Source organism: Alnus glutinosa, chromosome 2, assembly GCF_958979055.1.
Source record: "Alnus glutinosa chromosome 2, dhAlnGlut1.1, whole genome shotgun sequence".
In the NCBI taxonomy this organism is placed as follows: Eukaryota; Viridiplantae; Streptophyta; class Magnoliopsida; order Fagales; family Betulaceae; genus Alnus; species Alnus glutinosa.
The window spans coordinates 38,626,114-38,641,214 of record NC_084887.1 but is presented as its reverse complement, the minus strand read 5'-3'; the positions used below and the strand labels follow the sequence as shown (position 1 = coordinate 38,641,214).

Here is a 15,101-nt window from a genome sequence, read left to right as displayed (position 1 = left end):
GAGTCTTGTATTATCGATTATTGAGAGAACGTGAAATTGAGATTTGGTATATTTGTTGATTTAAATTATTAGCAATTTAGACAACAAGTGAAAGATGATCCATGTGAAACGCCACATGTTAGTACAAATGAACTTCATAAAAGGTTCTCTCACAATTAATTATTTGGATCGTCAACAAACTGAGCAAGTAATTATTGAGAATCCGAATTTGAGTAGATGAGCCCCGTGCATACCTTAGGGATTGACAACGAATTTCAGGGGATCGTGATTCCTAATTACCATTTATATGATTTCATATATTTTTAGGATTAACAATTTGTGACATGACCAACGAATCAAATATAAAATTAGCGAATTATGGTAAAGGGATATGAACCGTTTAATTAAATGTGTATAATTAGGATTTACCTGTATAATTTTATACCAGTGTATCGACACGACACGATCCGAATCCGACACACGATATTTAAGACTATCATTTTTTACACGGCTTGTGAACTAAACACAATTTCAATATAAAATTAGCAAGTTATGATAATGATTATAACTCATTTAATTAAATAGGTCAGGTTTTGAAATTTGATTTATTCAACAAATGAGATAAAAATGAGTGGGGTGAGTTTTATAGCCTAAACTCGCATATCTATAATCTATCCACAATTTCACATGCCACAAAACGGTGTCGTCACGCTATATTGCCCGGTTGGTTTTGTGTGCCTGAAAGATGCTGCTCTAGACTTCGTCAGTTCACAGGACGAAATCCCTGAAACCAGGGGCATTAACAATTTTAGTTCTCACGTTGAAGTCAGTAGCCTAAAGCCACGCCGAACACAGAAGACATAGGTCTCTCTTTCTCTCCGAGATTCTTCTCCGGTTCCCGGAACTCCAATTGGTACAGTAACCCCGTCTCCACCGAACGACAACGCACTGAAGCAAATTCTTTTTCCTCAAAACCCTACCAAACAAACCACTAATCCCATCCAAATCCCTTTTCCATGGAAGAAGAGTTCGACCACGCTATTCTCACCCGCCGCTAATTCTATCCCGTGCCTCACCTGCATTCTTCTCGACTGGTACGTTCAAGCTCTAGGGCTTCTAAATGCTTTTGTCTAAACTCTTTGTCTTGCTTTGCCATAGGGCTTTACTCTCATGTAATTTCCCTTTAATTATTGGGCCTTAACTTAATTCAAGTGTCTGTACCCTTCTTTATCTTTTATTTGTCTGAGTAATTTTTGAGTAGTTTTTGCAGTAAATGCTTCATAGGTAGAACAGTATGCGCAGGATAGAAACAATTTTTTAGGGTTTAGATTACTTTTGCTTTATTTAAAAGGCTATTATTAACTGTTTTTATTTGTATTACGATTGTTATAATTTCTCTTGTGGATTGCTTCATATGTGCCTTAAATCCGAAGATAGAAACCTTATGAAGAGAGTGATGTGTGGTCGCTTTTGTGTGCCATGAGCAAGTCTCAATGTGTGACAAAATTGGCAAAGAATACGAAGGATTTCGAATTCGTTTGCATATTCCCATTTATTTTTTTATTTGGTCATAATTGATGTAGTTTCTGCCATCGTAAAAAGTTATTGCTGCCAAAAAGACAGCAAGCTCTGGCCATTTTGCTTGGTGTCACCAGAACTTTGTTTTACCTTTTTCTTAGGGAAAATATACTTACCTCTCAAACTCACACCTCTTTTGTAAAGACACCACCAAACTACCATTTGTAATACTTGACTCCTCAAATTACCATTTTGTTGCAAAAAAGCCTATCCGTTATAGGTTAGCATTAAAATGGACGGAAAAATGGTGCATGTGACTTACACGTGCATATTTTGGACATGAAATGCCCAGGTTGCCCTAAACTAATATTTGCCAAAACATCATCAAACTACCATTTTGTGACACTTGGTCCCCTCAAACTGCCATTTTGTTGCGGTTCGTCCCATCCATTAGATGTTGGCAATAAAATGGATAAAAAATGGCATACGTGACTTACATGTGCATATTTTAGATTTGAAACACACAAATTGTCTCCATTTTGGAGGAAAAAAAATCGAAAGATTTTTTTTTTTAAATTATTTATTTATTTTTTTTGTTAAAAAAAAAAAAAACAAAGAGAGAAGGGGTTGAAGTGTGGTCGACCACCCCTTGAAGGCTTTTAGGGGTGGCCAAACACCCCTTCAAGGCTGAGGAGTGGTTCGGCCACCTCTAAAAGTTGTGTTGCCACTCCTTGTTTCTCATTGTTTTAGGGATGGTTGACCATCTCCATAAGGCTGAGGGTGGCCAAACACCCCATCAACATTTTTTTTGATAAGTAAGAGAGGTTTTATTAAAAAACGCAAAGCGCAATCAAGTACACAGGGGGTATACAAGAAAGGCAATTAAGAAGAAGAAGAAAACAAAACAAGGAAATCGTTATAGCTAATCACTAGAGGTGCAAGATACGCAGCCGTCCAAGAGTACAAAGAATGAAGAAAAAAGGAAATGAGCTCCTCTATGGTTATTTCTTTGTCCTCAAACTGTCTATCGTTGCGTTCCCTCCACAAGCACGACATAAGGCAACAAGGAACCATTTTCCACACGACCGCACTCCGAGAGCGTCCACCCGTCCACCAACAGGCGAATAAGTCTATCACCCGAAGAGGCATCACCCAAGACAGACTGAAGTGACTAAGGATGGCATACCAAAGAGCGCGTGCAACCTCGCAATGAAGAAGAAGGTGATCCACAGTCTCCCCCGTTCATTTTGCACATGCAACATCTATCAATCACAATGACACGCTTCTTTCTGAGATTGTCCAAGGTAAGGATTTTTCCAAGCGCTGCCGTCCAAGTGAAGAAGGCCACTTTCAAAGGAGCCTTGGTCCGCCAAATGCTTTTCCAGGGAAAAAATATAGCATCTTTGCAAGCAAGAGCCTTATAGAAAGAACTAACATCAAAAGACCCTTTGTGAGAAAGAGACCACTAGAGCCGGTCTCCCCCATCATGAACAACTCTGGAGGAGTACAGTAAAGAGAAGAAGGAAGCCATGACGTCCACCTCCCAGTCGTGGACCGCTCGAAAAAATCTGACGTCCCACTAATAGGACCCGCTAACCACTACCAACTGGTCTGCCACGAGAGCATCCTTGACACAAGCTATGTCATACAAAACTGGAAAAGCTTCCTTGAGGGACGTCTCCCCACACCACACATCATCCCAAAAACGGATCTTGGACCCATTTCCCAAGATAAGTCTGGTATAGCTACAAAACAAGCTCCACCCCTTTCTATTGTTCTTCCAAATCCCCACTCCGTGAGACCCAGGGGGGTCTAAGGAACACCAACTAGCCCAAGTAGAACCATACTTTGCATCCACAACAGATTTTCACAAAGCCTCTCTCTCATAAGCATAACGCCACAACCACTTCCCTAAGAGCGCCTTATTGAAAATCCTCAAGTTCCGGATGCCCAAACCACCTTCAGAGATAGGAGAACAAACCTTGGACCAACTAACCAAGTGATATTTGAATTCTTCGCTTATGCCACCCCACAAGAAATCTCGATGCAACTTCTCTATACGACTAGCGACACTGGAGGGAATAGGGAAAAGGGAGAGGAAGTACGTAGGAAGATTGGAGAGAGTACTCTTTATAAGAGTAACCCTACCACCCTTCAACAGATATAATCGCTTCCAGCTAGCCAACCGCCTCTCAATCTTACCTACTACCTCATCCTAACAGGACTTAGCCTTAAAAGGGGCCCCCAACGGAAGACCAAGGTACTTTATAGGAAGAGAGGAAACTCCACAGCCCAAGATGCAAGCCAAATCGCCCATATTATCCACATAACCCACAGGAACCATAACAGACTTAGCCAAATTAATCTTTAAACCTGAAACAGCTTCAAAGGACAGAAGTAACAAACGTAGATAATGAAGATGATCAGAATTAGCCCCGCAAAAGACTAAAGTATCGTCTGCGAACAATAGATGAGAAATGTTAATCACTTCACTGCTGCCAGAACCCACAGAAAAACCTGATAGGAAGCCCCTTTGGACAGTAGCAGAGAACAACTTACTAAGAGCCTCCATCACAATAACAAACAAGAGAGGTGACAAAGGATCACCTTGTCGAAGGCCACGAGAGCTGCTGAAAAAACCAGTTGGGGCGCCATTCACCAAAACAGAGAACCGCACCGTGGAAATACAATGCGCTATCCAGGAACACCATCTCTCCCCAAAGCCACATCTTCTCATCATATACAATAAGAAATCCCAATTGACATGATCATAGGCCTTCTCAATATCCAGCTTGCAAAGTAACCCTGGTTCACCGGATTTGATGCGACTTTCCAAGCACTCATTAGCTATAAGAACTGAATCAAGAATTTGCCTACCTTTCACAAAAGCATTTTGAGGGGATGAGATAATCCTCTCCACAACCTTTTTAAGTCTATTTGCAAGGACTTTTGCAATGATCTTGTAAACACCACTTACAAGACTGATAGGACGAAAATCCTTAAGATCCACAGCCCCAGACTTCTTCGGAATTAAGGCAATAAAAGTGGCATTAATGCTTTTGACAAACTTGCTATGAGAGTGAAAGCCCAGAATACCCCCATGAGATCTGTCTTGATCACATCCCAGCAGTCTTGGAAAAACGCAAGAGAGAACCCATCAGGACCTGGTGCCTTGTCTCGATTCATGCATTTCACCACCTCTAAGACCTCCATTTCCTCGAAAGGAAGTTCTAAGGAAGAGGCCTCAGCTGCATCCAGAGTGTCGAAAGCAAGGTTTTCATAAATATGTGTCCACGAGAAACTTTGTACATGGCTCATGCGTGTCTGCAAACACAAGGGCTCCTTGGCTTCTTGTCCAGCAATGATTAGTGATATCTCTTGTACACTGAGTAGGAAGATACTCTTTGATGGTTCACCGCCTTACGATTAATAAAGAAACTGTGTCTGTTTTGTTTGATTGGAAAACTTGACCGGATTTTGGTTTTGTTAGGAAGGGTTACTTAGATATTAATGAAATAGTATTTCTATATCTTTGATGTGCTGTGCTGTGCTTTAAGTTATCTTGGTGGGTGGTGAATCTATTTTGATTGTTGTTTTTCTTCTCTTTTTTCTTCCTTGAAGGTTACTTCACTTTTAGAGGTCTGCATTGTGGTCATTAGTTGGGCAAACTATTGTCAGCATCAATGGGCAGTACATTCAATCCACAGATTTTAGTGGAAAAGCTAGCCAAGCTCAACAACTCACAAGCTAGTATAGAGAGTATCCTTTTGATGACATTGTATAGATGTGGATAATGTTTTTCTTACCTATTTGTTTTTGGTTCTATCTTGTTTAAGAGGATTTTTCAGCTTTTTTCACTTATATGTTTAGCCTCTATTTGTAAAGTTTGATTTGCGATGACAAATGGTAACCCATGTGTTTACTTGCGCACTGCTCTGAAAGAAAGGTTTAAATAGAATGGTGTTTTTTTTTTTTTTTTTTTTTTTTTTTTTTTTTTTGTTTTAATGAGCGGTGTAACTAGACTGGTTAATGCTCCTTGTAAGGAGTCTAAGATGATTGATAGCTCAGTTGGATATTGTAATTTGCTCTCATGCCACTCCTTCAATAAGATTGCAGACTGTTTTACTGTGTTTTCCCACCTTTGGTCAAATGAAACAATAGATGCTAGTCTTGTTTGAGCAATTATTTCATTCGGTTCCTCTAGTAATTTGAGGCTATTACTGAGTTTGCTATCCTTAATGAAATTAAGCTCTATCACATTGGTGTATATTCCATATGAATAAAGCAAAACAAGTAGTCGAAACATGGGATCGTCAGTTTCATTGTTCTCCACGCGAGCAGAGATTGGCCTTTCTATATCTTGCAAATGACATATTGCAGAATAGTAGGCGAAAGGGTTCAGAGTTTGTTGGTGAATTTTGGAAGGTTCTTCCAGATGCTCTTCGTGATGTGACTGAAAGTGGGGATGAGTTTGGAAGGAATGCTGCACTTCGACTGGTATGTCTGTTTTCCCTGTGTTAAGTTGATACTGTACTCTGAGCCTTTTGTTTTGTTGATAACTGCACCTTATAAAAGATGCTCACCATGCAGAATACAGTGCTTGAAATGTTATTGAACATATTACGACTAACAATAACACACCATCTACTCTTTTAACTTTAAGGGCACGTTTGGTATGCGGAATGACTATTTTATTAAGAAAATGAATGCCTATTATTGGGAATGAAAGAAGATGGAATGGAATAGCTATTCCTATTCTGTAGTTTGATGACAATACATGCATAAAAAAAATGAAAAAAATTCTTTGGTGGCCTGGCACCATGGCAAAACCACAGGGGTAGCTGCGACCACCCCCCAACCATGGGGTGGTTGCGGCCACCGCCTGGCCACCCTTGGATTCCCTCGGGGAGGGGCTCCAACGGTGGTGGGACCACCCCATGCTTCTGCTAGGGTGGCCAGCCACCCATAATTTTAATTTTTTTTTTTTTAAAAGAAAATTTAGGTTTGCATTAAAAAAGGGTTTTTTTTTTTTTTTGAAAAACCCATTCCATTACTCAAGAAATAACTATTTCTCTCCTTTTTGAGTGGAATAAATATTCCTCTTCGTAGGGGAATTAGCTCCAGGGAAATGTATGCAACCAAACACTTCAAAAAAATATGCAGATATGTGCTTGTTAAGTCTATCGGGATACTGGTGTCTTCTAAGTTATGTTTATGAAGGATAAGCAGTTTATGTTCGGACTTCCCTGTCGCACATTCCCTCTCATATTTTTGTCTTGTTTAATGCAATATCCTGTCTTTGTTTTTGTTATATGTATTGGAAATTCACTATATCTTCAACCAAGTCTGACATCAAAGTTGAAATTTTATGGTAAATTTATGTAGGATTGAACTAGAATGAATGATAAAGTTTGTACTTGATTGTCGTTATGCTTTTGCTCTAGGACGGTTAGGGCATTTTTAAATTTTAGGACTGTTATTATTTTAAACTTCTGTAATTTTGCTTTTATTCTTTGTATTTATTTGATGATTTCCTCCTCTGTTGTAGAAGTACCAGATGCTTGAATTTTTTTATTGGTAAATTAGCATGGAGTGCATTTCTAATTTCTTTCTCATGCAGATTGGTATATGGGAAGAAAGAAAAGTTTTTGGTTCTCGGGGGCAAATTCTTAAGGAAGAGCTTGCGGGTAGGCACCTGGAAAATAGTAATAGAAATGGAAAGAATTTGAACTCGAAACTGGTAATTCAAATTTTCTGATCTTCCCATATATTTGCATGGATAGTGAATTATTATATACAACTTGTGAACTATTTGCATCTCTCTTTCCATTCTTTTAACAGAGACCATCTGCTGGAAATATATTGGAAAAAATAGTTTCGGATTATCATGTCGTTTATGGTGGCCAGTTGGATGAAGACGGTATATTGAGCAAATGTAGGAATGCTATTAGCAGTCTTGAGAAAGTAGATAAGGAAATTGGTAGTGATATTAATTCAGGTATTCCCTTCATATGTATCCTTATAAATCATTTCCTAAACTTTCAATCGATGCATTTGTTGTGATCTATGTGTAAGCATGTTTGCATGTGTACACATTTTCTATTACTTTTTTTCTTTTCTTTTCTTTTCATTTTATAGTAATTAATATATTACATTTAATTTTCTTATTCTATTCTGTTCATAATAAACTTTGGATTTTTTTTCTTCATGCCATTCATATGTATCCTTATCGCTTGTTATTGATGCATGCTCACGAACATAAGTTGAAGCTTGTTTTACATGTTCTAAATTTAAAAGTTAATTCGTGTTGGATCAGCGCAGCTGGGCCATGATATGTTTTTCCATGAATCAAAATTTTTTTCTAGAAATATTGAAGACTTGCTAAATGTCACTGCCTTGCAAAATTTTGGCACGGTATTGCTGGACTAGGATGTGTAGATGTTAGCTGGAGTTTTGGTTGAAGTTTCTTATGGCTACTATTGTATGACGTTCTTTTCACCTTTTACAACTTAAGAAACAGGTTTTATTTTAACTAGATGAAGATTTTTTTGGGTGCTGCCATCATCATTAGTTTTTTTTGTTGGAAGAAAATCTTGAAGGGACTCCATTTGACTAGTAATTGACGAGTTGCGATTTGTGCTTCTTGTAGCAATATGATTAGGATAGATTTCCACCTAGATTATGCAGTCAAAAGAAAGAATTAGGACTGCTTTTAATCAATTTGCTATGTGTATGGATTTCAGACAGTTTATATAACTGACCCAGTTTTTGGAATCTTGGATCTCAGTATTAACTACTGTCATTGTCTGACACTCTGACCTGAAGATAGAAAATACCTATCAAAAAAAAAAAAAATTATAACCTATCAAAAGATAGAAAATACTTATGTATCAAATACATAGACACGCAATTGATTAAACTTCAATAACTTGTAGTATAAATATTCATATCCAGAACCAACCCAATCTTAAATCCAGATTAAAATGTATAAATCAAGTCTGCAGTATATTTTATTGGTTGTCCATGATTTATGTCATTGGGACTTTTGTTGCTCACATCTTCCTGGATCTTTCGTTTCTCTGAACTGTTTGTTTTAATAGGGAAATTCCATGGATCTGCATTTGTGGAGGAGCTGCAGGGGCAGCATGCTGTATTGAGGGACTGTATTGAACAACTAACGGCAGTTGAGTCATCAAGAACAAGTCTTGTGTCTCATTTAAGAGAAGCTCTCCAGGAGCAGGTTAGTTGGCCAGACTACTCCATGGTTACATTTTTTTTCTTGTAAGTAATTCAAATTCATTAAAAGCGTAGAGGCGCGCAACTCTAGTACACATGAATACAAGAGAACCCCTAACGTATAAAAAAGAAGAACAAAACTCTAAAAACTCAGAAATTAGAAACAAGCAATCTAATAAACGCTACTATCCATGTATAAAGGGGTTGGAACATCTTCTTAAACTCTAACATCGCCATCTCATGATCTTCAAAGTTCCTTGCGTTCTTTTCTCTCCAAATACACCACATTAAACATAAATGAGCCAACCTCTACAATTTCAAAACATTACATTGTCCTAATTGTCCCCTCCAACGCACCAACAAACCTCTCACCATTCGAGGCATAACCCTTGCAACCTCAAACAACTGGAAAGTGAGCTCCGTAATTCTCTTGCAACCTCACAATGATGGAGATGATCAATAGACCACAATAACATGTCTCTTTTGTAAATTATCCAAAGTTAAGATTTTTCCTAAAGTTGTTGTCTACACAAAGAACGTCACTCTCGAGGGAACTTTAACTTTCCAAATATTCTTCTAAGGAAAATGGGCACTCACCAGAGTAGATAAAACATGATAGTAAGACTTCATTTCAAACGATTTGCTTTTATAAGGAATCAAACACATTTTATCGTCACCTCTGTGCATTACTCTTGGGAATACAATTCCAAGAAATCAAAGATCACTTTCACCTCCCAATCATGCACGGGTCTTGTAAAGAATATATTCCAATGAAGGTTTCCATTTCAGGACTACATAGGATCTACCACCCATGCATCCTTGCACGAGCAATAGTGAATATTTCCGAAAAAGAGAATTTCAAAGGCTACTCCCCAAACCATAAATCATGTAAAAACTGCATCGTAGATCCTTTTCCTACCTCATACCTTACAAATTTCAAAAAACCTTCCCACCCCACTCCTTATACTTTTCCACACTCCCACACCATATGGCCCTGCAACGTCCTTGGAACACCAACTTCCCCTAAATATCATATTTGTGTCCACCACCTCTCCGTAGCATACGGCCATAACCACTTACCCAAAGGGCTTGATTAAACTGAACTAGATTTTTCATCCCCAAACCCCCTGAAATGATTAGAGTACATATTTTCGACTACTTCACCAGATTAAATTTAAACTCTTAACCAATACCCCTCCAAAGAAAGTTCCTATGTAGTTTTTCCAATCTATACTCCTACCAGAATAGGGGGAAGGTACAAATAATACGTCGATTAGTTCGAAATAGTGCTTTTAATCAAAGTCAACCTGCCTCCCTTTGATAGATAAAGCCTCTTTCAACCCGCCAAACGATGTTCTTTCTTCTCAATAATGTCATTCCAAATGGTAGAAGCCTTGTAAGGAGCTCCTAGAGGATGACCCAAATACTTCATCGGCAAATAAGCCACTCTACACCTGAGAATGCTAGCCAACCCTTCAACATCACCCACATCGTCTATGGGAACAATCTCTGACTTGGATAAGTTTATCTTCAACCCCAACACTGCTTTAAAACATAAGAATAGACATTGTAGGTTATAGAGATGTTCACAATTAGGCTCACAAAAGATCAGAGTATCGTTTGCAAACATCAAATGCGAGACTATCATCTCTTCATGATTCCTCACTCCCACCGAAAATCTAGATTCGAGCCCTTTGTCCCCAGTAGCAGAAATCATCCTACTTGATACCTTTATAACACAACAAACAATAAATGAGATAATGGGTCTCCTTGTCATAATCCATGTGAACCACTAAAGAAACCAGATGGAGACCCATTGCCGAGAAGGGAAAACCGCACCGTAGAATGTAGATATTCAATGTTCTATCCAAACTAGCCACCTCTCTTCAACAGGTATAATAGAAACTCCCAGTTTATCTGATCATAGGCCTTTTCCAAATCCAATTTACACAATACTTCTGGTTCCAAAGATCGAATCCGATTATCCAAACATTCTTTTGCCACCACTACAACAAAATTTTCTTTGGTGTGGAATGGGTGAAGAATTTAAATATCATTTGGTGAGTTGGGCGAAGGTTTGTACCCCAATTTCAAAAGGGGGGCTTGGCATTAGGAATTTGGTGTTGTTCAACTGCGCGTTGTTAGGAAAATGGTTGTGGCGCTTTGGCATGGAAAGAGATGCTTGGTGGAGAGTTGCGGTAGATTCCAAGTATGGTAGTTTGTGGGGTGGGTGGTGCTCCCGTGAGTTTGCAGGGGCTTTTGGAGTAGGGTTGTGGAAGTACATAAGGAAAGGATGGGAGAGCTTTTCCACATTTCTTAGATTTGAAGTGGGGGATGGGAGTAAGACTAGATTTTGGCATGACTTGTGGTGCGGAGATATGATTCTGAAAGAAGTGTTTCCTGATCTCTTTGGTATTGCTCGGGTGAATGATGCATTAGTGGCTGACAATATGGAGGTTTTGGGCGGGTCCATTCAGTGGAACGTGAGCTTTGTTAGAGAGGCGCATGATTGGGAAGTAGATGTTTTTGCCTCATTCTTCCAAGTTTTACACTCTACCAGGGTGAATAGAGATCGGGCAGACTGTCTTAGATGGGTCCCTTCCAAGAAAGGTGTGTTCAGGGTTAAGTCTTATTTTGGTTCCTTGACGTGTTCTGGAGGAACTCGGTTCCCTTGGAAGAGAGTGTGGCGGACTCAAGCACCCTCGAGGGTAGCTTTCTTCACATGGTCTGCAGCTCTAGGAAGAATCCTTACTTTGGACAATCTCAGGAAGAGGCACATAATCATTGTAGATAGATGCTGCCTATGCAAGCGAGATGGGGAATTAATGGACCATATTCTTCTGCATTGTGATGTGGCCTCCGCTCTGTGGAACATCTTCTCTCGCTTTGGTATTTCTTGGGTCATGCCTAGGAGTGTGCTAGACCTAGTTGCTTGTTGGTGGAAGTCTGGGAGATCAAGGAGCGCTACAACGTGGAAGATAGTGCCTATATGCATTTTTTGGTGTATTTGGAGAGAAATAAACTTTGGGTGTTTTGAGAACCTAGAGAGCTCCCTAGAGGAGGTGTTAGAGTTGTTTCTCCATACGCTATATCTCTGGTTGATGGCTTTTTTGTACCCTTTATCCATTAGCTTTGCTGATTTTCTTGTTTCTTTTTCCCTTTCCTTTTCTAGTTAGGTGTTTCTTGTTGTATACTTCCAGTGTACGTAGGGACGCTTTACGCTTTCAATAAAACTAAATTTACTTATTAAAAAAAAAAGAACTTGAGACAATCTTTCCCAATATCGATTTCAACCTATTCGTCAAGACCTTAGAGAGAATTTTGTATACACCACCCACTAAGCTAATTGGACGGAAATCATTGATTTTCCATTGCCTCATCTTTTATTTTATTTTATTTTATTTTTTTAAAATTTTTATGATGAAGAACGCCTCCAAGGCAGGGCCACTTTGTGTATCCACCATTGTTAGATAAACTTTGGACCCATGTAAAGCGCCTCCACACAGATCGGGTAATACTTTGGCTTCGTTGGCAGGTTAACCCCAAAGAATTGTTTGCACTCAAGGGGATTCAAACCTTAGACAGTTAGACCTCATGAGACTATCACAAAGAACGAAGCCCTTACCACTTGAGCCAACCCATCTTTCTTCGGAATAAGAGACACAAAAGTAGCATTTAAACTCTTCTCGAACTTCCCTGGGCCATGATACTCCTTGAGAACTGCCATGATGTCCTCTTTTAATACTTCCAATGCTTCTGGAAAAAAGCCATTGAAAACCCATTAGGTCCTCGAGCCGTATCTCCATTAAAATTTCTTACCACCTCCAACACTCCATAGTTACATATTCTTGCATGGAATACTGAGATTAGTTCAAAATAAAGCTGACATGGTTTTGTTTTCAGGAATTCAAGCTGGATCAAGTCCGAAACCAACTTCAGGTTTGTCACTCATATAAACCCTACTTGGTAGGAGTATTGGTTAGCTTTCTGGATATCTTTTCTTATGCTTTTTAACAAATTGAACATGTGAAATGTTAAACTGCAAGTACTCTCTTTTTCATATGCATTCAGTTAAAGTAGATGGCTGAACTTCTATGTAATGTGATCCTATTAATTATTAATTGGCTATTGATACCGAGTGTAGCTTGTTGGTTCACATTAGTTTATTGGAATCAAATCTTTGATGGAACTAACAGCTGGTGGAAGATTTTATGGCTAGGTGGATGTGAAATTCTTGTATCTGACCTCCTGTGAAATATGTCATCCATCGTTTTGTCATTAGAGTATTGAAGAAACAATTTGCACCAAAAAAATAGGACGTCCTTTATTTTTCAGGTGTTTTATTTATTTATTATTATTGTATTTTTGTTGGGGTGGGGAATATTTAGAAAGAAAGTCATTCACCGAGACTGGAACGCAATTTGAAGTCTCTCAATTGTCTAAATTCTCCTCTTATTGTGCTTTAACATGATTTCCTACTAATTTTCATGGTATATAGTTTGTACAGATTCTAAGTATATGCATGCTTTCCTTTTCCTATGTGTTGTTTTCCAGGCTGCGCAGTCCCAGTCACAACAGGCAGGTAATATCTGCCAACAGTTACTAAGTAGAGACAAAGTTCAGTCACTAACTGAGCAGAGTCCAAAGGAAGCCCAAACCCCCGTAGCACCTCACAACTTTATATCGGGGGATAGGGAACAATCTGCTCCAGTAATGTACACACGGCAGGTTTCCTTTCCTGAAAAATCTGGCCACATTGAGGACGATCCGCGCAAGTCTGCTGCTGCTGCAGTGGCAGCAAAGCTAACTGCATCAACATCCTCGGTCCAGATGCTGTCATATGTTCTATCCTCCCTTGCATCAGAGGGTGTCATAGGCAATCCAGTGAAAGAATCCTCCAGTGAATACCCTTCCGAAAAGAGGCCTAAGCTCGATAACGACCAATCCTCGTACATACCATCTCAAAATCTTCAACAACCACCGGTTCCTCCTTTCCCTCATCCTGACTCTATCCAACACAATATGTCTACCACCAGCCAACAGTTTACTCCACATGAGCCACCACCTCCACCCTCATCATCTCCTCCACCGCTGCCACCGCTACCACCTATGCCACAATACCAGGTGCCCCAGTTCATGCAGACTGCTGGATCAATAACTAGTGGACCATACAGCTATGGCATGGCCCAACAGCACCCACCTTCAATGCCTGGTTATCAGACAATTGGGGCGCCAATAAATGGGATTTCTCCCTTTACAACACCTCCTACAAATTCTTACCAGGGTTTTCAGGGTCCTGATGGTAATGTCTACAGCCAATCATCATCCATGCCAATGGCACCAATTTCTCGACAATAGAATTCCCAGTTGTAGTGGTGCGTGGAATGAAGAAGGTTTTGCTGTGGACATAAAGACTTTGTATTAAAAAAATAATTATGTAGCTTCTGTCTCCCTGCACCTGGATTCTTGGTGATGTGTTTTTGATTCTTACACCTAATTAGAGTTGCACATAGTGACTGCTTGTAACCTATATTTTCAATTGCTAAAGTTTATGGAGTTAGAAAGAGTTTCAATGGATTACTGAATTGAGGAAATGAATTTAATTTTATTGACTAGGGGTGTTATCTATGCTGGAGGATTTTGTCACCGAGAGAAAGTCTTGGCTGTTTGATGTTGGGCTAGCCTGCCATTACTGGCTCCCATTCAGTTGCAAGTTGCAAGTTGCAACCAACCACTCTGATCCAGTATGGAGATTTAGCCATATCTTTCCCTTTTCTTTGGTTCTTGTGTTTGACCCCATTGCGGGTTATACTTTTTGGGCAAAGTAAGATTTTTTTTTTTTTTTTTTAATAATAATAATAATAATAATAAAAATAAAATAAAATACAAAAGCAGTCATTATAGTTGGCTGAATAATAATAAATAGGGGAAAAAAATGAAAAATAAAAATAAAATTAGAGGGGTGGGCGGCCACCCTAGAGATAGAGGTGGCCTAGATCAGGCTAGGGGTGGCTCACTGGCAACACTTTTACCTTCTTTTTTTCAATTTTTTTTTTATAATTTTTAAAAGTTTATATATTTTTATTTTTATTTATACAACTACAAGCAATTTTTAATTTGACATGATTTAAGTGACTTTTTTTTTAATTAGTAGCAACTTGAGAATTAATATAATTATCTCTTAAGAATCCGTTTAAGAAAGTGGGACGTCGGAGAGACTGATTTGATGACGAATTAAAACTTAAAATTTGATTAAAACCCTAACCCTAGAAACTAATATAGTATTTTTTTTTCTTTTTAAAAATTAAGCACTGCATGTGACAAGAGGTCGGTGGGTGATGAAACAATCACGTGTGTGTGACGTGTCA

At 38.9% G+C, this 15,101-nt stretch overlaps 1 protein-coding gene across 1 annotated transcript; it reads left to right on the top strand.

Annotated features, from left to right (window-relative positions):
• The first annotated feature begins 706 nt into the window (after nt 1-706).
• On the top strand, nt 707-14,313 carry LOC133860061 (uncharacterized). Its single transcript, XM_062295696.1, has 8 exons — nt 707-1,073; nt 5,119-5,256; nt 5,747-5,994; nt 7,118-7,237; nt 7,339-7,495; nt 8,598-8,737; nt 12,637-12,672; nt 13,288-14,313. Exons 2-8 carry the CDS (start codon nt 5,181-5,183, stop codon nt 14,089-14,091), a joined length of 1,581 nt encoding a protein of 526 aa, XP_062151680.1. The 5' UTR covers nt 707-1,073; nt 5,119-5,180; the 3' UTR covers nt 14,092-14,313.
• Nucleotides 14,314-15,101: the final 788 nt, after the last annotated feature.